This window comes from Esox lucius, chromosome 20 (assembly GCF_011004845.1).
Source record: "Esox lucius isolate fEsoLuc1 chromosome 20, fEsoLuc1.pri, whole genome shotgun sequence".
Taxonomy (NCBI): Eukaryota; Metazoa; Chordata; class Actinopteri; order Esociformes; family Esocidae; genus Esox; species Esox lucius.
This window is the reverse complement of record NC_047588.1, coordinates 19,250,830-19,274,644: the sequence shown is the minus strand read 5'-3', so window position 1 is coordinate 19,274,644 and position 23,815 is coordinate 19,250,830. Positions and strand designations below refer to the sequence as shown.

Sequence of the window (23,815 nt, the reverse complement as noted above, 5' to 3'; positions counted from 1 at the left end):
TCACCGTGACACGGTTACGGCTAGAACGGATGAAGCTTGTGTCGAAGTGGCGTCACACTCCCGCGAGAGTGTTGAAAGTTCAGAATCAGAACCGTTCAGTTTTGACCGAAGTAATTGTTTTGCTTCTCCCACGATGTAGTCAAGATGGTAACGTGGTAGTTTAAGTGGAAAGTAGTTCTTAGTGCTTTAGCAGTCACTCGGATATTGGTTACACCAACGCAAGCAGTGCCGCAGCAAGCTAACGTGAAGGACATCTTGACTTTTCCCGAATGAGTTCCCAATCTTGACTACTAGTGACACATTTGTCGCGCAAATGTTTATGTCTGTAAACTGGGAAACCACTCACTGTAAGCACCTCGGTGCAACTTGGCGCTCTGGTCATTTATACTGACATTAAAATACCAGGAGCAATGACGTTAGCTTACTGGAATGTCACGGTATACATTGTTCAGCCATCGTAATAAACACGACCATTTCTGACACACTTTTTAACTAGCTCGCGGTTGGTGTTATCAGCAAGATTGAATAACTTACTTAAACATAACAGAAAATGTGTTATTTGGTGAAAAGTCTGAGTTCAAAGCCGTCCGGAGTTAGAGTATGACGTCATTTTAACATTAGACGTATCCCTTCTAGCCATTACCAGAAAATAGACCTTACTCGACGGAAATTACATCACCACAAACAGCGCTTTGTTTTTCGACCTTCCTCGAAGGAAGTGCAGCGCAGAGAAGACGGACAAGAAAGAAAAAAAATAGAAAAAAACATTGAAGAGAAAAAAAACCCTCAACGATTTGTACTGATTTTCTAAACTGTTCCGGCCAGCGGGAATTCCGGGAAGGGAGAGAGTTGTCAGTAGAGGTAAATACTGTTATGTTTTGCTCATAACGATAGTATTTCTTCCAATGAGCGAATTGCCACCTCTCTTCTTCTGGACAGCCGGAAGTCCGCGCGAGATTGGCTATTGGTTTTTTTCTTTTTTTCCCTCATCGCTTCGTTTTTTTTTTTTTATCGTCTCTTTTTTTTGTTGCCTTTTTCTATTTTCATAGGCATTCCGAGGCCCAGAGTCAAAGATAACATTCCTCTCGTGTGTTTTGTTAAGCTACAGTGCACCCTTAGCAAGGAATCGAAATGGAGTCGATCACTTGCAGCTCAGCAAATTGCTACTGTAACAAATAGCTAGCCATCATTTTAATGTGTAATACTATTTCTCCAACTAACGTTAAATTCTAGCTATCACCACCCCTTCCCCAAATGCATTAGTTTGATGGAGAAACATTTTATAATGTCATCTTGGTCAGTACTCCCTTTCCTCTTGTTCCAAGATTTGCTGTAGATGATAAATTATCCAAAGTAAGTCATATTATTGTGAAATCGGTTTTGGTGATCGGGTAGCATCACTGTGATATGATAAAATATGTCAGCTTTAACTAACCGCTCAACGATATAAGTTCTCTAAAATAACACGTATTACATTCAGTTGCCTGTCACCAAACGTGCCAATTGGTGTCAGTCAAATCTGCAACAATGTAGCCAGTGTTATTCGAACTGATGAGTGTGGTGATCCCCCATTCACTTTCTGGTTAACGCATAGTCTTGATATTATGTTACTTTTCCTTTGCAGAAATTATGGAGGATTCACATTTTAACTCTCAGTACTTCTGGTCCCCTGTGCCTGTACAAGGACAGGTAAGTTTTGGGGGGAAATGCACTATAACTTGTTCAAATTCAAGATTGAAAAACATTAGCTCCCAAGTCTTCTGTATTGACTGAAATAGTATGAGTCATAATCTCCTTTAAACCTGGCGGGAACATTTGTGTAGCTTGTGTTATTCCACCATTCATTCCCTCCATAGGGGATTTTTATATCCACTTCAGACAAGGTCTGTTTTTCGTTTGGGCTTACCCTGCCTAAGTTTTTTCATTCTTAAATGTTGTCAGGACAATGTGACATTTCTCAACATATTTGCATCAATTCACTCTACAATAAAAGTGTTAAGTAAGTATAGGCAAAGTTATTGCTAAGTCACATTGTCCTAGACATATTTAAATGCAACATTTGTGAGAATAGCACTACATTTTGTATTGGCCAGTAAGAATCTTGGTAATATTGTAACCTCACATTAATTTTTAAGGTCATGAACTTTAAACTCCAGTCAACAGGTTCTCATGAACTGCAAAACTGAAGTTGGATTCAGACGTTGGGGTGGTGTAAGCCTACATGAAACGCAGACCTTGAAGTAGATTGAAAAACCCACTATAGATTCAATAAATTACACAAAGAGCAGCAGTTATTCTGGTCCACTAGGTTTCGCAGGGATTATGACGCAACATAACTTCCAGTATATATGGGAAGTTAATGTTGCACTTGGTTTCCTTGTCTCATTCTGATTTTGCGACTCCTGGTAGTTGAGGCGTCTGCAAGCTCAAATGTGGTTGTTGGCCAGAAAATGCGCTCTCCTCCTAGCATGTAGGTCCTGTGTAGTTTCACACTAGCTTCCCCTCCTGCTACAGACAGAGCAGAGCCTGCCCATAGCATTGTTTAGAGCAGTACTTCTAATCTCTAGGCCTTAGGGCCTGGAACGTTGCTGGTTGTCATTCTTGCCCTTTCATTCTTGCCCTTTCACGTAAAACTGTCTGGTAGAATAGAAAACTTTGGTCCCAGTCCCCATGATAGTTGAGAAATCTCCCTGGGTCAAATGTCTATGCTGTCACCTGCTTATGGCATAAGTAACACCGTTGGGTGTTACTTATGGCGAGCCTTGAGTAACACCCAACACATCTAGAGGGGAACACAGCATAGCTCTCTGGCTACCATTGTGCCAAATGCCAATGCCCCAGGGTAATAGAAGGGACTGTTTGTATCGTTGTTGTTAAACGATTGAAATAATGAATTGCGGTTAATCGCACAAGTTTCTATAGTTAATCGTGATTAATTTCAAATGTGCATGTTACAGTAAAGACATACTATGTTTTATTGTAAATCATGGACAGTGCATGACTTGAATTAAATAAGTGCAGAAGGTGTGTTTTACAAATACACCCAAATGCAAGGTAGGGTCCTTCAGTAACAGGCAGAGGCATTAAGTAGGCAAGGTGTGTAGAGATGTTTATCTACAAACATACCCAGCATGGGCTTTTTTGTCTTGTCAGTTACACTAATACAATATGTCTTAGTGGAAACGCAACTGGTAGCTTTATTTATGCTTAGCTTAGGCTAGCAAAAACATGATATGATAATTTACCATGCTACAAGCAAGGTGTTAGCAGGTGGATTTGTGCACACAGCGTTTCGGAAGCAGTTGTTTGCGTTTTATTTTTTGGAGGGATATGGAGATGTGGGGCACAGTGACAGAGATTCCAATTTCCGCTAACTAACACTCTGTTAGGCAGGATTCACAGACCAGTGAAGCGCCCTGGACAGCCCCAGCACAAGTCAAGAGCCAATAAAGTAATCTGTTATGAACCACCATACCCGACCTGAATGTTAACACGCTCTGCCAACGATAATGGCTTTGGAAACCAATGTAATGTTTCTAACATATCAGCAAGAAATAATGAATGAAAACAATTAAACTACTGAACATCTTACAGGGTTTTTTCTGGATGGACAAAGGCTTAGGTGGTGGGTGTGGTCAGGTGTGTGTCATGGGGCGTGGCCAGGGGAGTGGCGATGGGCAATGTTGGCCTGTCACCCCACCAAATCTATGCATCTACCACACTCTTTACATTGAAGTCATTTAGCAGGTGCTCTTTAGGAAGAAAGTCCCTCATAGTGTTGGTGTATCCCCACTACTATTCACAAGATATCTAGCACACACTGAACATCTGTGTGCTAGCCAACTAGGAAGGAAGTGTAGTTCCTCAGGTGAATTAGATTAGATTAAACTTTGTTGTCGTCGTACAAGTACAGTACAACAAAATGCAGTTAGCATTCTCAGCTGGATGTAAGCAGCGATATAGATTTGTAATTTTATTTTATTTTTTTGTGATATGAATAAGTTATGAAAGAGTGATGGGCTTTTAATACTGTTTCACAAGAAATTACTATTGTGTTTGAAGTTCTAGCTAATACTTAACATAAGCTGTGAAATGTATGAAGTAGTAGTTTCAGGCACTCTGCATTGTCATATAATAGGAATGGTATAGGCCTTATTGCTTACCTATAACTTGGTTGCAAACACCTGCACAATACTGGGTGTGTCATTTTGCAACATTGTTTTTTTTCCCCCTCCGAATCTGTCTGTCAGATTGAGAACGCCATGTTCCTGAAGCAGCTGAAGGACCAGGAGAAGAACGCTTCATTCCCCTCTTCCTCCTCGCATTACCAGACGGCCGTGCTCACTGTCCCCAAGCAGGAGGGAGCGGGGCAGGGCAAGGGTGGTCACCTACACCCCCCTCACACCCAGAACATCACTGTGGTCCCTGTACCTTCCACGGGGATCATGACAGCAGGTGTGTATGTCTGGGACCAACTGGAGCAGTTACCCCACCAGACCAACACTGCTGGTCAGTGACGGGCCTTTCTGGTTGTTAAATGACCAACATGTGGAACCTGGCCGTCCAGGACCAGGGTCACCTTTATCTGGCGTGTTGTTTTACCATGACTGTCCGCTTGGTCTGCCGTCTTGTGTCTGCAGCTGGTCTGGTGATCACCACTCCTCAAGGCACACAGCTGGTGTCCCCTGCCGCGTCCTCTCAGTCCTTCGTCTCCGGACACCCCACCACCACCATGATTGTCTCCACGCTGCACGCTCCAGGTGATGTGTAGACACACAGGATGGTCCAAGTGTGAACCTTACAACCATTCACTCACACGGCCCAAATCATTTATCAGGAGCTGCTGATAAATGTAAATGTAATCACATGCGTGCCGCACGCACACGCTAATCTCAACATACTTGTGAGATTAGACCACACCCACTTGAATTTGAGCCTCATTGAGCTGTATTTAAAAAGAGTATAATCTATTGGTTTACTAATTTCTCCTTTGTCGATTGCTTTGAAGACAGAAAATAACATTATTCATACATAATCAAACCCACTTTTCTTCTGGACTGTTGGAAAATTATGAAATAATGTCTCAAAATGATGGAGAAAGCTGGAAATAGTATTGGTTATATCGATGAGGATTAAAGGCAATGAGACTGAAAACAGCATTCTGAGAGATAAGGAATTCATTTTCTTTGTTTCTTTTTGTGGGATAGAAAACTCTTAATGTTTGATTTGGATAAGGTAAACTAACTTGGTAGTCACAAAATTAAATATTCACAGAAAATCCACATACCAACTTTAACCTCGACTTCTACCATCAACCTCTACCATCTACCTCCAAAAACGATGCTCTTGATGTGCTGAAAAAAGGCTTAGGTTGTGGGTGTGATATTTTTTTTTAAATATCTTTATGCAGAGTTTACATTATATAAACATTCATCAGTTTTAACAACCATTGCTTTAGATTCTTGTGACTGTCACTGATAAGGTTGCTTTCTGTCACCTCCTTAGACAAGAAACAGGAAGGTGGAACACAACAGGTGGTTGTTATGCCAACACCATCGAAGCGGGGCAGGAAGAAGAAGTCTACACTAGGGAGGGCGGGGCCTGCCACTGGCCACACCCTTTCTGCTGGAAATGAGGCATTGATCCTGGCTCATCTGGCATCAGGAGGGCAGGTGAGGCACTTACCATGGTAACCAAAATAAAACTTTTCCACTAATAAAACTACTTCCAACATCTGACACTGGATTAAGCCGAAAACAAGACTTGCCAAGACGGTGTGCCTTTCAATATAATTAATTTGATTCTAATACATATATATATTTCAGGTGGTTATGTCTTCGCAGCATCATACAACTGACCCGTATGACCTCGCAAACGAAGACCATGGTGGGAAAGATGGCAACAAAACCTACAGGTACGATCCTACAGCGTCACGGACGGGCCAGAAAGCCCCTGCTCTGCATCCCCATAGGAATGTGCTGCTGTGGAATGCCTGCACACATGTATGTACGTTGTACTGTAGATGATAGTCAGGGCAGAGAAGTTAGACTCAGGCTTATGTGGATATCAACACTAGGTGCTGTTGGGAACTGGCACTTCAAACACACAGACAGACTCCACTGCATGCTGGGGCAGCACACATCTGCTTCATAGGTGAGAGGTGAACATTTTTCACTGTGGCTGTGTTTAAATAGGACACCCGATTTGGATGGTTTTTTTCTCACTAATTGGTCTGAGTGACATCAGATGGCTTCGCTTTTTCCGAGCTGATCTGATTAGTGACAAAAAAGAGATGTGAATTGGTGTGCCTTTGTAAATGCAGCTGGTGTGTTATCTCTGCGGCATGGGAAAACACTGCATCCATCACGCATCATGCACACATTGGACACACTCTTTCGCCTTCGCCTCTTTCGTCTTTCTCTTCACGTCTCTGTCTCTCTCTCCTACATACTCTAGTAGCCTTCATTTCTCATTCTGTTTCTGTCATTCTTGCTTCAGCAGAATCTGCTATTTTCTCCTTCTGTTTATACTGATTCACCCTCTTTCTTATCGTCTTTTTTCACATCCTTTGCTTATTTCTCTGCTCCTCCCTTTGGTCTGTCCTCCCCTTGTCCTCCCCTTGTCTTGTCCACCCCTTTGGGCTGCCCTGTTTGCTTGTTCTTTATCCCCCCTCCCCCCCGTTTCGTCTTCTTTCCACTGTGCTCCTCTTTTGCCCACGTCCCTGTCTCCCCTTGTCCTTCCCTTTGTATTTTCATCTGTTCCCTCCCTCCTGGTCTGTCTGTCTCTCTGTGTTGTAGGTGCCGGATGTGTGCCGTGACCTTCTTCAGTAAGTCAGACATGCAGATCCACTCCAAGTCTCACACAGAGGCCAAGCCCCACAAGTGTCCCCACTGCTCCAAGTCCTTCGCCAACTCCAGCTACCTGGCCCAACACATCCGCATCCACAGCGGAGCCAAGCCCTACACCTGCTCCTACTGCCAGAAGTCCTTTAGACAGCTCAGTCACTTACAGCAGCACACACGGTACTGCTCACAGCAGCTCCGCCTGCTCCACCCCGCAGGCTTCACCTGCCCCCCTCACCCCTGCCCTCTATCGCCTGCTAGCACTGTGTGTGGATTCCTGTGGAAGATGGTTTGAGTGTGTTGAGGTGATTGTGAGTGGTGTTTTTCAGTCCCTCTCTGTTTCTTCAGTCCGTCTGCTCGGTGTTCTTTGCTCTTCTCTGCTTCTCTCTGCCACACACACACACACACACACACTCGCATACTATCACACTCCATGGCATACATGATCCGATTGAACAGAGGTTAAGTCAGAGTGGATTGTTGACATGTAGAAATGTTGTGCTTTGTCGCCATGTCACCTTTTGTTTAGGACTTAGTAGAGGGCAGGCAGGTATTGAGTACTAGAAGGATGATTTACTTTGGACCAAGGCTTAAAAAAAGAAACATTGTTCTGTTTTTCTTTCTCCATCTCTCTTCTTGCTTCCAGGAACCACACAGAGGCCAAGCCCCACAAGTGTCCCCACTGCACTAAGTCCTTTGCCAACTCCAGCTACCTGGCCCAACACATCCGCATCCACACAGGGGTGAAGCCGTACAGCTGTTCTTTCTGTCAGAAGTCCTTCAGACAGCTCAGTCATCTACAGCAGCACAACAGGTGAGGTTGCCTTCCTACATCTGTGCCTTGTCTCTGGGAACTCCATAGTATTTTTATCTAAATAGTTGTGTTTTTTTCTCGGGGAACATCTCAGTAGTCTACAGTGGCTTGTTTATCTCCCTCATCGGAACTGGACACTTAGAAGAGGAGAATTAAGACTAGGGAGGGTTCATTAATACTTATATTTCTAACTTTTTCTAGTATTTTTGTTTTGTTCATATAGATTGTGTGTTACATGTTTTGGCAGAATCCACACCGGAGACCGGCCTTACAAGTGTGTTCATCCGGGCTGTGAGAAATCCTTCACCCAACTCTCCAACCTACAGGTGACTCCTAAATATTCTGAGTGACCTTGGCTCCTGTCCGTTGTGTTGTTGTTTGCTAAACGATCCTGTTCTGCTGCAGTCCCACAGAAGGCAGCACAACAAGGACAAACCCTTCAAGTGTACCAACTGTAATCGCGGTTACACGGACGCGGCAAGTTTGGAAGTCCACCTGTCCACCCACACGGTCAAACACGCCAAGCTCTACTCCTGTGGCCTCTGCAATCGCACATACACCTCGGTGAGAGACGTACCCCAGGCACAAAGCATGTCTGCTTTAGATCTTGGCCTCTCCATGCTGACATTTTCCACTGTGTGGGTGTGGGTGGATGTACACTGCAACATCAGCACTTTTTCAATACTACAATATAGAAAACTGAATCCAGCGTGTTGTTAATACAGTAAAAACACTGCGTGAGACTCTTACCTGCTTCACTTAGGCCACTGTCCTGTCAGGATGTAAATACGTCCTGGAGGCTTCCTCAGTACCGACCTTTCATGTAGGTCACGTTCATACAGCCTGTTTGTGATTGTCACTTATTTCAACACTGATGTGGGCAAGATATACCTGTAGATCTGTAACTTCTTTGAGAGACTTCTTTGAGCTTCTTTAGTCAGCACTTGTGATTAATTTGGTGGGACAGCCTTTCTTCAGTAGATCACCAGTGGTCTAGGATTTCTGTTATCCAGAAGTCAGTGAAAGGCTTGTCTGGAATGACTCCTTAAGCCCCCACAGACCATATTTCTAAGAATGAGCAAACTCTTAATCACAGTTAATACTTTACATTGCAAGAAGAATCCAGTTAGCATTAAAAGTTTGTAGGCTAATTTTCTTGCTAACTTATAGGTCAAGCTATCACTGTCTTAGTACCTTGGTGATAAGATGCAAACCATAATGCAAAATATCCCCATTTAAATGCTGATTTCCACCAACAACATTGTCTTCACCTCTCTTATCGAACAAACTCACTGTGTGCATGCATGTGTCTTGTGAATTACATCAAGGTTTGAAAGAAGTACCGGACGATTTCAATATTATTTAACTTAACCAACTCATAGGAGCCATGCTTCTGTAGAAAACAGTTTGAGGCAGTGACTTTGACCAGCTCACCACCAGAGTATACCTGCTTGATACATTGTTACTATAGATTGTCATACTTGAGGAGTCCTTTTAATTGACTTGCTGAAGAACAGTGGATCATTTACTTAAGTTGAGTGCTTTATGAACGTGTGGGTGGGTGTATATTGTGTGGGTGTATTAGATTTTCAGTATTGCAGCGATATAAAGTACAATGATACTAAATCTGGTGTCATAATTAAAGTCAACTTTGTCTAATCCTCTTTTCTCAGGAGACGTACCTGGTAAAACACATGCAGAAACACAACCCAGACCCACTCACTGCAGCAGCTGTCGCTGCAGCAAGGCAGACTCAGCAGAACCAGAACCAAAACCAGAATCAGGGTGGTTCTCAAGGCAGAGGAGAAGGCAATGACATTGGGGCAGGCCGTATTGGAGGAGGGGGACAAGGTGGAGGTCAGGGACAGAACCAGGTGCAAAACCAGGGCAGCTACTCCCAGACAGAGACTGTATCCTGCCCTTTTGACCTGCACCAGTATAAGACAGTTTCTGCAGGGGACATCCAGTTCAAAACAGTCAGCGTAGCAGACCTAGCCGCCCACAAGGACCTTTGTCTGACTGTGGCTACTTCCACCATCCAGGTGGAGCACCTAAACTCATAGGGGTGAGGGTGGGAGTGGTAGAGACGGAACCTGGAGGATACCTATGGACAGACTGGATCAAAGCAATACAGAGAGGATCTAGAACGATGGTACTGTGCCTGAAAGATGGCTATTGGAAGAGGAAGAAAAGAAATGTTGACTCATAGATGGATGGATCTGGGAAAGGTGAACTTTTTGTACTTTTTTGTACAAATTTCTCACTTTTACCTCATTATGCCTAGGTTGTGTTGGTTTGGGTTTTTGTGCTCTTGTCTAAAGGATGGCTAGTGTCCGCTGTTGTTAAAGAAATGTTTCTTTGTTAACGCAGTGGTGAGGAAAAGACACAAAAAAAAGTCAGAGGACTGTGACCCAAATAGAGACTGTTTTCTTTTTCCCTTTTGCTATTTTACAGTATATCCTACTGCTCTTCCCTGCAAACACAACTTTGCTATGGTTACATAAGGGAAGTGCCTAATGAAAACTGACAGATAACTGTGAAGGTACATTTTTCTACTTTCCTACAGATACTTTCAGATTTCGATTACCTTGTCCTTGTTATGGTTACTGTAATCTACCTTGTAAATTTTACTGATAGACAAATTTTTTCACTGAAAAAGGGAAGTAAGGCTGTTTTTTAAATAATAAAAAACCATATTAGTTTCAAAATATATAGTGTGCGTGTGTGCGGGCGCGCGTGTGTGTGTAAAGAAATAAATGTATTATCTATACCAAACTATATATACTCTAATACTGACATTTAGCCTATCAGTTCACAAGCCAATCATAATGCCCTGTTTACCTCGCATGACTTCCCTGTAAGAACTGGAAAATGAATTGTTTGACTGGTTCTGGTTTTATGTAATTCTTGTAGTATTTCTTTTTGTGGTTGTGTCCTAAGAATATAATTGTTATGCAATATTCTGTCGATACTTCCACTGCTCTTATACTAAAGTTTATGCTCCATTACAAATAGACTGACACATCTGAGAATACAGTGTGTTTTCCCTCATCAAAAAATAAAAACATCCTGTGAAATCCAACAATTCACTTTTCTCTGTCACTGTAACACGTTGAGGAAATGTGATTACCTTTCAGTGAACCGGGGTAGCTTGATTTAATCCGTTTTGGTCTCCTGCCTCAGTGTGAGCATAGGAAAGTTTTAAACAAAAGTAGCAGGTTAAATGTGGAGTAATAAACGGGATTTTGTGTTCAAATACAAAAGCCACAATATTAAGCTATTTTTAAAATGCTTTTTCTGGCTTCCCAATTAATAGCATATTCGGGGGTGAGATGAGACTGCTCTGCATGATGCCATTAAATACAGTACTTTGAAACATGGTCAAACTGTAAATAATAACTTCCTTGTAACCCAGATTATCATAGAGTTGAATGTTACTTAGAGTGGTTCTGAATGATACAGAATTCGCTTCCTTGGCAAATGTGGTATCGTTGAGTGCCAGTCATAACATCTAAAAGGCTTTATCATTTTGAGTGGTTAACTAGAAATACTTAAATACCTTTTTCAGCCAGTAGTTATGTTTTTTTGTGGACTGTACCATTTTGTAAATGTTTTTTTTATTTTGTTTAACCATGCCATGTTTTGTAAGACAATCATTTTGAAGAATAACATTTAACTTGTGAAAATATGTGTATGAGATGTATTACAAGGTGATGTTTTTTTAAACTTCGTCAACATTGCAAGTGTCACTGGTCTCGTCTATTCTGACTGCAGTGGATAATATGGCGTCGGTGGAAAGTGTTTGAGTCTAGAAACTTGACAATAGCGTAACTGTATCTCTGACTGACCTAAGAGAAGACTGCAACTTCTATTAAACGTATAACTATTTTTAAGCCAACATGCCTCGGAAAAAGCCATTCAGTACCAAACAGAAGAAGAAACAGATGCAAGTAAAACGGGAAAGAAAGAGAGGTAACGTTACAGCTAGCAGCCTTGAAAGTGCGCGTGTCGAAAATGGTACATAGCTAGGTAGCTTGAATTGTCTAGGATAGTATTGGAAATAGCTGTATCTTTGAACAATTGTCAGTTTGCCAGGTAGCTATAATTTTCCGGATTTATAAATACGTTTAATCGAGGTAGTTGATTTGCCATGACATGTTCTACGTGTTTAGGGAATTTCTACCTTCCTTGCTAACACTAGTTTTCTAGCTTGCCAAACCAGATTAACTAACGTGTTAGCTTGCAGTCTAGCTAGCTAGCGCGTAGAATATTTGTGGCTCGTACTCAATTTACCTAGTTACTAACACCTGACTAGAGCAGTGATATTTTCTATATATTGTAGGGCTGAATTGGAAATGTATCGATTCATCCAAGTGTTGAACAGCATCACTCAGAAGTAACGGTACGCTCGCTGTCAACGGTAGTTGAATGTTTAGAAACTGGTCGCATTGTTTTACTAAAGTGCATTAAAGCGCTACTGGACTGCGCAGTCTCAGTATTACATTACGTAATCTCAAATTGTGGCTGGGATATTAAAATGTATTTCAGATGACTACCTACACTAGTGCTAGTTTGACCAATTGATGAATTGTGGGGAAATTATGCAATGTAGCTGGCTAAGTAGATGTGGCATGTACGTTAGATTCTGGAACAAAGTAGAACGTTGTTGAGTTTGGTACCAGGTGTTGACCTAGAGACTAGGCTAATTCAGTTATGTATGTTTGCGTCCCAAATTGCTTCCATCGCCTATGAATAGAGCACATATTGTGACTAGAACCATGTGGGTCCTGGCCAAAAGTAGTGCACTATAGAGTATTGTTATAGCAACGGAAATGCACATTCAGGTCATCACGCATTTAAAAACTGAATGCATCGGAGCTGCGTTCAGTTCTCTTCAAAGTTTGCTATGTTCCGAAGCTTTCTACTGAAAAACCTCTCTGCTTCCACAAACCTTTCTTAAATATACTTTGAGTGATGAGTACTCCTGTTTGGTGGGTGTTATGAGTTGTGGCTTGAAGCAGCCAGTGCCATGTATAAAGGACACTGGTCATGCTGACAACTATCCACAAGCAAGCCCCTTCCCACTTTTCCAAATGGTAGTTCAGTACATTAGCATTTCTGTTCAAGAATGTAAAACAAAAACGTTTGTATGGACTAAAACAAAAAACATGCTGTAGGGGGTTCTCAGGGAACGGAGTTGGACAACACTGGGTGCTATTTGGGTTGTGCTCTGTGTAAGCCTATGGCTGGTGGCCTGTCCTCCCCAGGTGAGCCAGGCTCAGGACCCAGCAGCCGTAACGCCAGCATGGAGCGGGGGATGGACAGGGAGAGACAGTCGGACACATCGGACAGCGAGACCACTGATGTCCGGAGGATAAACCAGCAGCCCGGGGTCAGGGAAGGAAGATATGACCCCAATAGGTGAGTTTCCCAAACGTTAGTGTTGGTGGTTCTGGTTCGGTGTAGTGTGTGCTGCTCATATAGCTATCACCTGCTTAGTGTTTTGTCAGACATTGTCAGTGTTACCTTCCCTGACAATGTCATCATTTCCCGTTTGATTTAATGCCTGGAGCACTGGAGGGAATGTCCTGGAACAAAGTTTTTTAAGACTTTGTTCTTTTTCCAAATCTCTACTGTACTAACACTAACACATTTCTACTGAGGTATACTATTCTCTTTGTCCATTCAGGTTCCGTCTGCACTTTGAAAAGGAAAGCAAAGAGGAGGTAGAGAGGAGGAAGAAGCTGGCAAGAGAAACAGTTCTGGGACAGATGTTAGACCAAGACCTGGAGGTTGACATCAATGACATCTACCCCCCAGAGAAAGGTGGGTCTGATCTCCTGGCCCTGAACATGCATGTGCCTTAGGCCGAGCAGTATGTTATATACAGTAACAGTTAAAACGTTTGGACTACTCAATCAAGGGTATTTCTTTTTAACTATTTTCCACATTGTAGAATAATAGCCAAGACATCAAAACTATAAGATAACACATGGAATTATGTAATAACCAATACATTGTTAATCAAAATACATTTATATGTTAGATTCTTCAAACCTTTGCCTTGATGACAGCTTTGCACAGCTTTGTATTCTCTAAACAAGCTTCATAAAGTAGTCCCCTGGAATAGTTTTCCAACAGTCCTGAAGGAGGTCCCACATAATGAGCACTTATTGGCTGCTTTTCCTTCACTCTGTGGTCCAGTTGATTGCCGATTTCTGAGGCTGGTGGCTAATGAATCTATCCTCTGCAGCAGAGGTTACTCTGGGTCTTCCTTTCCTGTGGTGGTCCTCATGAGAACCGGTTTCATCATAGCATTGATGTTTTTTTGCGACTGCACTCGAAGAAACTTTCAAGTTTGTGACATTTTCCGGATTGACTGGCCTTTCTCTTTGTTTATTTGAGCTGTTCTTCTCATAATATGGACAACTACAGTACATACATAATGATGGTTATCTTAATACCAACCCTACCTCGTCACGACACACAGCAGATTTTTTTCAAACGCATTAAGGAGAGAAATTCCACAAATGTACTTTTAACCATGCACACCTATTAATTGAAATGCATTCCAGGTGACTACCTCATGAAGCTGGTTAAGAGAATGTAAGAGTGTGCAAATATACCATCAAGGCAAAGGGTGGCTGCTTTGATGAATCTACAATATGGAATGTATTTTGATTTTTTTTTTGATTTTTGTTTAACTACATGAAGTGTTATTTCATAGTTTTGATGTCTTCACTATTATTTCACAATGTGGGAAATTGTAAAAAGAAAGAAATTCTCTTGAATGAGTAGGTGTGTCTAAACTTTTGACTGCTACTGTATGTATTTAGCCTGCACAGTACACTTTATATGGATGTAGCCTGGACAGTGCGATAAATAGGGACCTAAACTGGACCCCAAGCCTCAAGATCCTGTAAAAGACCCCTTTTAAGGCTCCTTTCACTTTTTCGATGCTTGATGTGTCAGGTCTTGGTTTCCCACGGCGACCTCCATGGAATTATGGGATGAGTCGTGAAGAGCTGCTGAGAAAAGAAGAGAAGTCATACCGAGAACATCTGGCTGACCTGCACTCTAGAAACCCTCCTGGATCCCTCAGCCACTTTGAGCACAACCTGGAGGTGAGGAGAGGTTGCAGAGGCAGACATCTTGGCTATTGTGCAGTGGTTGAGTTAACTATAAAAAGTCAGGATTGTCTAAACACAGACCCTCAGTCTGTTTAAATAGTTTTCTTGGATTACATTATTTGCTTTTCATCATTTGAACAGTCATCTGATAAATGCTTTAATACTAGGAGTTACTTTATTAAATTGTCTTCAGTGGGAAAGGGAAGCACACACGCCCTGGAATCGCATTGATTCCACTATTGCTGTAGCAGTTAAGGTTTATTTAAGTTAATAACAAGATCTCTACATAACACTTCAACATAGACATTGGCATCACACAGATGTAATAATGTTATATATAATGTAATAATGTTAATGTATAATATTTACACAGATTTTATTGGTCAGCCTTTAAAACAGAAAGTCCTGCATTAACACGGCCTGTGTTTCGTCAGCAGAATGGTTCATTTGGACTGATAAATACATCTATATTAGTTGCACTATTCAAAGAACCTTATTGAGCCCCTTCATGAACCAGCTGTGCTGCACTGACTCTGAGGATTTTTTTTCCCCGTCAGACGTGGAGACAGTTGTGGAGAGTGTTGGAGATGTCCGATGTGATTCTCCTCATTGTAGACATCAGGCATCCGGTGGGTAACTCCTACAGTCACTGTATTCAACTGATGAACCATACTATCTTTACCTTTTATTACCATAATGACATCATTAGATTAAAGGATTATCCATAATTAGAATCAACTATCATTATCAACTTACTGGTTGTACCAGGATGATCACATTACTTGACACTGATAGTATCATTATCAATGGACTACCCTCACCACGATAATGTTTTTACAAATCACAGATAGCATCATTATGAATTTACTAATTTCATTAGGATTGTTATTTCTAGTCACTGATAGTAATATTATGATTTTAATACTTTAACCATGGACATTTTATTTGTAGTCACTATGATCGTTATTATCGATCAATTATTACTTACTACTCTCAACTTACTGTTCTCAAAGGGATAATTACTAGTCACTATGGTAGTAGCATTATCAACTTACTACTCTCACCAGGAACATTTTATTTCTCATCACTGTGAAAGTATTATCATCAGTTGAACCATATGTTGAAATTCATGTAATATCCCCCAGGGGGAGCCAGAGTCTAAGTTAGACATGGTCAGTATGTTCCTTTATACGCAATCCTCCATTCCTTCGTGTCCCTTTCCTGGTCATTCTATTCTATAAAACACTGAAGGGATGGAGAGCTAAAGAAAGATTCTGAGAGTTAATCCCAAATGGCACCTAAACTGTATTTCCTGAACTGTGACCCTAACACTACGTCCCCGGATCAGTTCCCTAACGCGGGCCCGCGTAGAGCACTAGGTTGCCATTTGGGACTAGAGTCTAGATATGGATCACCTTCTAGGCATGGCTTACTGAGCTGCTCCTGTCCCTCCCATTTAGGTGCTGCAGTTTCCCCCGGCGCTCTACCACTACATCACTGATGAGCTGCACAAGCAGGTGGTGGTAGTGCTCAATAAGGCTGACCTGTGTCCCCCCCCACTGGTGCTGGCCTGGAGACACTACCTCCACACAAAGTTCCCCGGCCTCCACTGCACCTGCTTCACCTCACACCCCGGCCAGCCTTACAGCACAGGTGACTGGGAGGCCGACGAGGGATCGCTTCAGCTGAACGCTTCTGTTGGATTGAGTGCGTTGCTGGTGTAATGTATTTCAATGCCTGCGCCCCTTTGTGTCTGTAGTGCTCCAGAAGAAGAGAATGAGGAAAAGGGGCACGTATGGCTGGGGTCACGCTGGCGGCCCCACCCACATCCTGAAGGCGTGTCAGGAAATCACAGCAGGAAAAGGTGAGGATCCGCCCAGAATGAAGGATCTATAGTGCTTCATAAGATTGTCAAATTACAACTAATGTAACTGGAAACTTTTCGAACCGTATGAGTACCTCAGCTCACTCCTTTATATCAGCTTACCCAATAGAAAGCTATGGTCTGGCAATCGGCTTACGTGGTTAAATTAAGGTGAAATACATTTTAAGTAATGATAGAAGGGAAGAGGAAATACTGACTGGAAGTTTTAAAATAGACCAAAGACAACTTCAACAAGGCTTGTTCCCTGTTCACCACCCTTTTTATAAAGTGTGGACTCAGACACTCCATGCAGTTAAGAAAGTCTGCAAGCAAATTCTGGTAATGTTGGAAAATGTTGACTCAGCAACAGTATTTGGACTAATGACCATCCACCTCTTGTAGTTGACCTGTCCAGTTGGGAGCAGAAAATCCAGAGAGATGCAGTTGCTATGGGACCAGAGGGGGAGCAGTCCGATGAAGGGGTGGAGTCTGTGCTGGTGGAGCACCAGAGTGACGTGGCCATGGAGATGAGCTGCCCCTCCCAGGAGCTGTATAAAGATGGCATACTCACCCTGGGCTGTGTTGGTGAGTGACAGCATTGAAAGACTGCTCTCCTACCTACAGTTCTATTTAAATGGGAGTCATTTAACTGACACTGTTGAGGTTATTGGGGTTAAGTGCCCTGCCCACATCACATGGATCCACTCTTAACCTTGTTGACTTGGGATTGAGTCATCACTGATTAGTAACTTGAGTTATTCTTATACTCTGGTGTTGAGAAAACCACCAGAATCTGTCTTTAATGTGTCTCCTTCCTCTCCTCTAGGCTTCCCTAATGTTGGAAAGTCCTCGGTATTGAACAGTCTGGTAGGAAGGAAGGTGGTGAGTGTGTCTCGAACTCCTGGCCACACAAAATACTTCCAGACCTACTACCTCACGCCCACGGTCAAACTGTGTGACTGCCCTGGCCTGGTCTTCCCCTCACTAGTCAACAAACAACTCCAGGTGTGTGTATGCCCTCCCATAGCATCTGAATCACCGGCCCAGTAGTGAGTTCATGACAGCTTCTAGAGGAGTGCTTTAGTAGGACATTTTGGAACGTTTTCAATGTTAAAAACAAACAGTCACCTGATGAGTCACCTGAAGAGTGAAATGTTCCTACGGGCCATTTAAAGGCGGACTTTGGATTATAATCAGTTCCACTTGAGTCCAAACCACTGGGAGGGATTTGAGAATACAAGCCATTGTTATTTGTTAACCCTTTTCAAATACTGTTACATGATTATCTTTCTGGTTTTTAATGCCCATCTACTCTTTAGAAACATTGATTCTGCAGGTTTTAGAAATGGACTGTTCCTCCATCTGCCCTCTAACCCTCCATCTCTTTCTCCTTCATTCTCCCTAGATTCTGGCCGGTATCTACCCGGTGTCTCAGCTGCAGGAACCCTACAGTTCTGTGGGTTATCTGTGTGAGCGGACCCCCTTCCTGACGGTGCTGAAGCTTCGGCACCCCAGCATGACGGGCCCGCAGCACGCCCCCAGGGGAGGGGAGAAAGAGAGGGAGCAAGGCCCTGAGCACAGCTGGACAGCCTGGGACGTCTGTGAAGGTAACTAACGTCTTGTCCTGTTCTGACCTGTTGAATTCATCTTCTACTTAGTTTCACTTACGTCTCTCAATTATCCTCTCTGTCTCTCTTACTCAAACTGTCTCTCTCACTCACTCTCCGTCTCGCTCTCTGTTTTTCTCACTCTATGCCTGTCTAACTATCTCTCGTTCTCCCTTGCTCTCTGTTTTTCTCACTCTATGCCTGTCTAACTATCTCTCGTTCTCCCTTGCTCTCTGTTTTTCTCACTCTATGCCTGTCTAACTATCTCTCGGTCTCCCTCGCTCTCTGTTTTTTCCCATCTGTCTGACAGCGTGGGCTGAGAGGAGGGGCTATAAGACAGCGAAGGCAGCTCGTAACGATGTGTACCGGGCAGCTAACAGTCTGTTGCGGCTGGCTGTTGACGGCAGGCTGTGTCTGTGCCTCAGACCTCCTGGATACAACGCTCAGAAAGGTCTGTAAGCCAGGTCTCCCCTCCCCTTCCGAAGTTCAAAGATGCTAATATCTGGAAGTTCAGGATTAGCGTCATTCTTCTCATTGGAAGGGACTCCTCTTACATGAAAAATTACATCACTTAGTTACACATTGAAAATGCCAATTTCACAAACATTGCTTTGAAAAGTGTAAAAGGTTTGTTGGCCGAAATTTGCAGTGGTATCTAAATATTCATTCATGTTATTTGGGCTTCTATTCTGATGACTAAAGCTATGTGTTAAAGAGACAGGAGGTGTAGTGTTTGTTTGGTATATTAATAAATGGTCTTTGTGGTCTTCAGCACAATGGGAATCCCACCCAGACTTGGCGGAAATCATTGCGCTACAGGGACGGGGCGAAGAGGAGGGGACAGAAGAGAAGGATGAGGAAGAGGAGGGCGAGTCAAGCTCTGAGCCTGAGGAGGAGAGGGATAGGGATGCTGATGATGACGAGGATGGTGATGATGAAGATGAAGGGTTTGGACTGCCGGCAGCAAGGGAGAAGGGGAAGGGCCCGCCCAGCCTTACAGTCAACATGTTTGATGTCCTCCGGGAAAATGAGTGCGAGTGAAGAAGAAAAGCAATGGGAGGGAAGAATAAAAAAAAAAAAGCGCTTTATCTCTATCTCACCACTCACTGTATTTTCATTCCTTTAACATTCTGCCTCAACTCTGTTTCTCTACCCCCGTCAATACATCCATACTGCTCTCTCTACCCCCGTCAATACATCCATACTGCTCTCTCTACCCCCGTCAATACATCCATACCGCTCTCTCTACCCCCGTCAATACATCCATACCGCTCTCTCTACCCCCGTCAATACATCCATACCGCTCTCTCTACCCCCGTCAATACATCCATACCGCTCTCTCTACCCCCGTCAATACATCCATACCGCTCTCTCTACCCCCGTCAATACATCCATACCGCTCTCTCTACCCCCGTCAATACATCCATACCGCTCTCTCTACCCCCGTCAATACATCCATACCGCTCTCTCTACCCCCGTCAATACATCCATACCGCTCTCTCTACCCCCGTCAATACATCCATACCGCTCTCTCTACCCCCGTCAATACATCCATACCGCTCTCTCTACCCCCGTCAATACATCCATACCGCTCTCTCTACCCCCGTCAATACATCCATACCGCTCTCTCTACCCCCGTCAATACCATCCATACCGCTCTCTCTACCCCCGTCAATACCATCCATACCGCTCTCTCTACCCCCGTCAATACCATCCATACCGCTCTCTCTACCCCCGTCAATACCATCCATACCGCTCTCTCTACCCCCGTCAATACCATCCATACCGCTCTCTCTACCCCCGTCAATACCATCCATACCGCTCTCTCTACCCCCGTCAATACCATCCATACCGCTCTCTCTACCCCCGTCAATACCATCCATACCGCTCTCTCTACCCCCGTCAATACCATCCATACCGCTCTCTCTACCCCCGTCAATACCATCCATACCGCTCTCTCTACCCCCGTCAATACCATCCATACCGCTCTCTCTACCCCCGTCAATACATCCATACCGCTCTCTCTACCCCCGTCAATACATCCATACCGCTCTCTCTACCCCCGTCAATACATCCATACCGCTCTCTCTACCCCCGTCAATACATCCATACCGCTCTCTCTACACCCGTCAATACCAATACACCAGAGATCAGACAAATGCACGTGACATCATTCAGCATGTCTGTCCATTATTTTGTGTGAATTGTGCTAAAATAATGTAGTGCCTTATAGGATTCTACTATGTCCATTAAGGCTACGTCGTTGCAGCTGTTAGGGGCCACTGGAGGATGTAATTAGCCTGTAAGACCTCTGTCATTTTCACTCCCTCAGCTTTTGGACACGCACGTGAATACGGAAATGAAGGGCCAAGGGACATTTCAGATTGAAAACATTGTCCTGTCTCTATGCTGTGCCTTAGCTCTGCTTGTATGCACATGGACAGGCAGCTCTACTAGGTTTTCTTTCTATTTCTTCTATCCTAGGTTTGCATTTTTTTTAAATCTGTTTACTGCATGAAGACTTGTACTTTTATTTATCTTAAAGCTGGTAGGGGCATTGTGCTGCATTATTCATTGATATATGACCTCACAGAGGAGATGCCAAAGGTCAGATAAGTTCAAGGTTAACCCTGCGAACGGGAAGGCTGGAACTGGGAGGGTTCTAGATTGCACCTGGTTTTGGCAGGCAGCCAGTCTAATCAGGGATCAGACCCCTGGTGATGTCATACACCTGGGACTTCCATTTGCAGTACAGAAATATAAAATGACTGCCCTTCTGGTTCATTCCACTGTACATTACAGTATGAAAAGACTATGAAATACAGATTTCACTGGTAATAATGGTTCTGAAATCCATAGCTATGGTTTTCCCCAGTCAGTCTACTGTTAGGGTCCACTAGGGGCTGTGTGTGTGCAGGACGCGCTTTACTGGACTGAAGCAAAGTCCTGCACACTGAGTCCCAAAGAACAGGAATTAAAACCATATGATTGGCTATTTAGAATCTATTGTACTGCCCTATTGGTCAGATGGTGGATGTAGTGTTCTAACTACAACGGAAATGACAAAGCGGGCTCACTCAGTTGCAGAACTCTCATACAACACTGATTGACTGACATAAAGAGCATTGGGAGAGTTTGGCCACTGTAGTTTCAACTAAAAAGCACTGATGTTCTGAGATGTGATCACACGGTTCCAATATTGACCGATACAACGTTGCTGTTAATCATCCTAAATTATACCAGCTAATCAAACTTATTGAGTGGCTAGCTGAAGCGGTTTCCAGATGATGGATGGTTGGAATGAAGAGTGACATCAACATGGCATCCAGCACTAACCCTGGTCATATATCCTTCCTGTATGGCTATTAGAGTCTTAGTGCAGTGTTACAGTGCGCTGAAATCTATTGACTGTGCCTCATTCATCCTGTTCTCCTGTATTACATGTCAGTCTGCAAGGCCACTACAGCCCCATGCTGTTATCATGTATTATGTCACAGTGGTCATCAGACCTCCCGGGAACCCCCATGCTGTTATCATGTATGTGATCCATTCCTAGCACAATGGATGGAGTTGGGCATCTCATCATCCGGCCCTTAAATATTTGTATCCGGTGAGCTCGTTCAAAGCTGCAGTAAAACTGAAACATCATAGGAGAGGTTTAAGAACCGCTGATCTTGATATACAGCAACCTGCTGTGGTCTGGTCTCTACCAATGGTACTATCAATGGTGAACTTCTATACGTGTGACTGATCAGGACCGTGTCTGGAGCACATGTATAAGATACAAGACATATTTGTTCCTGGTCATTTGGAAAGTCCCTAAGACACAGCTCTATGGTTTTTCATATGGAGATAGTGTTCATGCTTTTTTTGTTGAATTCCTAAAAATGACTTGAACATGAGTGTTGTGGAGGGTGTGAGTGCTGCATTCCTTATGTAGTTCCTGGTATGACCAGATGACAACCAACTGGAATTCTCTGCAATAAAGATAATCCGTGGAACAGAGAATGTCAGTGTCGTCTGTCTTTTTGTGACGGACCCTCACCCTGGATTTCCTCCCATACTAATAGGCCTGATCTGTTATTGGTAATTATGTTACTTTACTTTTTGTGAAATGAACTACATAACTAAAAATGAATTAAAAAGATATACTGTGCAGAGGCCTGGTTTAATGGTCTTAAAATCCCGACGCCGGACTAGAAATATCCCCTGGCGACGACTGACTGTTCCTTTTCTGTCTCCCAGTCTCCCTCTACATACCTGTCTGTCTGTCTCCCTCTACATACCTGTCTGTCTGTCTCCCTCTACATACCTGTCTGTCTGTCTCCCTCTACATACCTGTCTGTCTGTCTCCCTCTACATACCTGGCTGTCTGTGTCCCTCTACATACCTGTCTTCTCTGTCTCCCTCTACATACCTGTCTGTCTCCCTAGCCTCTCCTAAAGGTCCTGTTATTAAAAATAAAATGCCCCCCCCAAATAAATAAATCTGTAATCTAAGAAAATGTATGCATATGACTAAAAGAAGTGGTTCAATTACCTCTTTTTTTAATCCTATGTGGCCAATTTAGTCTCTTGGCTCACAAACCCAATATATGGTAATACACTCAAAACGTGGCCACATGTACTCTCTAAGTCTAACTTCAATTAGCCTACAAGTGAGATACAATATTCATGTTTGCATTCTGGCTTCTCTGAGTCCTGAAGAAATTCAGTGTCAGTAGAGCATTTTTTCAGATTTGGATTATAAGTTGACATCACTGAATGTTACAGTATAAAAAATATGATGTTGATGCAGAGTCATCATCCACAAAAGATGGCAGACAGTATGGGTGTCTATGAGGGTGAATAAGAGACTGACTGACAGACAGTATGGTTGTCTATGAGGGTGAATTAGAGACTGACTGACAGTATGGTTGTCTATGAGGGTGAATTAGAGACTGACTGACAGTATGGTTGTCTATGAGGGTGAATAAGAGACTGACTGACAGACAGTATGGGTGTCTATGAGGTTGAATAAGAGACTGACTGCTAGACAGTATGGGTGTCTATGAGGGTGAATAAGAGACTGACTGACAGTATGGGTGTCTATAAGGGTGAATAAGAGACTGACTGACACTATGGGTGTCTATAAGGGTGAATAAGAGACTGACTGACAGTATGGGTGTCTATAAGGGTGAATAAGAGACTGACTGCCAGACAGTATGGGTGTCTATGAGGGTGAATTAGAGACTGACTGACAGTATGGTTGTCTATGAGGGTGAATAAGAGACTGACTGCCAGACAGTATGGGTGTCTATGAGGGTGAATTAGAGACTGACTGACAGTATGGTTGTCTATGAGGGTGAATAAGAGACTGACTGCTAGACAGTATGGGTGTCTATGACAGGGGTGTCAAACCGGTTCCACGGAGGGCCGAGTGTCTGCAGGTCTTTGGGTTTTCCTTTAAATTGGTTCACAGGTCAGACCTGAACAACCAGGTGGGGGTAGAAATTAACCAATTAGTGAACTCATTAATCAATCAGGTACAAGGTGAGAGCGAAAACCTGCAGACACTCG

The 23,815-nt window shown here is 43.3% G+C and overlaps 2 protein-coding genes across 7 annotated transcripts; both read left to right on the top strand.

The window, feature by feature from the left end:
• Positions 1-47: 47 nt before the first annotated feature.
• znf384b (zinc finger protein 384 b) lies at positions 48-10,738 on the top strand. 5 transcript variants are annotated; one of them, XM_010885225.5, is made up of 12 exons: positions 48-861; positions 1,625-1,689; positions 4,251-4,455; positions 4,641-4,760; positions 5,275-5,370; positions 5,506-5,672; positions 5,826-5,914; positions 6,798-7,022; positions 7,489-7,656; positions 7,904-7,982; positions 8,062-8,220; positions 9,330-10,738. In XM_010885225.5, exons 2-12 carry the CDS (start codon positions 1,630-1,632, stop codon positions 9,717-9,719), a joined length of 1,758 nt encoding a protein of 585 aa, XP_010883527.2. In that variant the 5' UTR covers positions 48-861; positions 1,625-1,629; the 3' UTR covers positions 9,720-10,738. The 5 variants fall into 5 exon arrangements, with proteins under 5 accessions (XP_010883527.2, XP_010883526.2, XP_034144524.1 ...); XM_010885224.5 differs by having other exon boundaries at positions 5,275-5,373; XM_034288633.1 differs by having other exon boundaries at positions 5,275-5,373; positions 5,826-5,918; positions 6,859-7,022.
• Positions 10,739-10,838: 100 nt separating this feature from the next.
• On the top strand, positions 10,839-22,262 carry gnl1 (guanine nucleotide binding protein-like 1). 2 transcript variants are annotated; one of them, XM_010885233.4, is made up of 12 exons: positions 10,839-11,628; positions 12,924-13,077; positions 13,346-13,482; positions 14,629-14,780; positions 15,344-15,415; positions 16,247-16,439; positions 16,546-16,650; positions 17,053-17,235; positions 17,477-17,655; positions 18,056-18,257; positions 18,568-18,708; positions 19,030-22,262. In XM_010885233.4, exons 1-12 carry the CDS (start codon positions 11,556-11,558, stop codon positions 19,296-19,298), a joined length of 1,860 nt encoding a protein of 619 aa, XP_010883535.2. In that variant the 5' UTR covers positions 10,839-11,555; the 3' UTR covers positions 19,299-22,262. The 2 variants fall into 2 exon arrangements, with proteins under 2 accessions (XP_010883535.2, XP_019896801.2); XM_020041242.2 differs by lacking the exon at positions 10,839-11,628 and adding an exon at positions 11,964-12,058.
• The last annotated feature ends 1,553 nt before the right edge of the window (positions 22,263-23,815 follow it).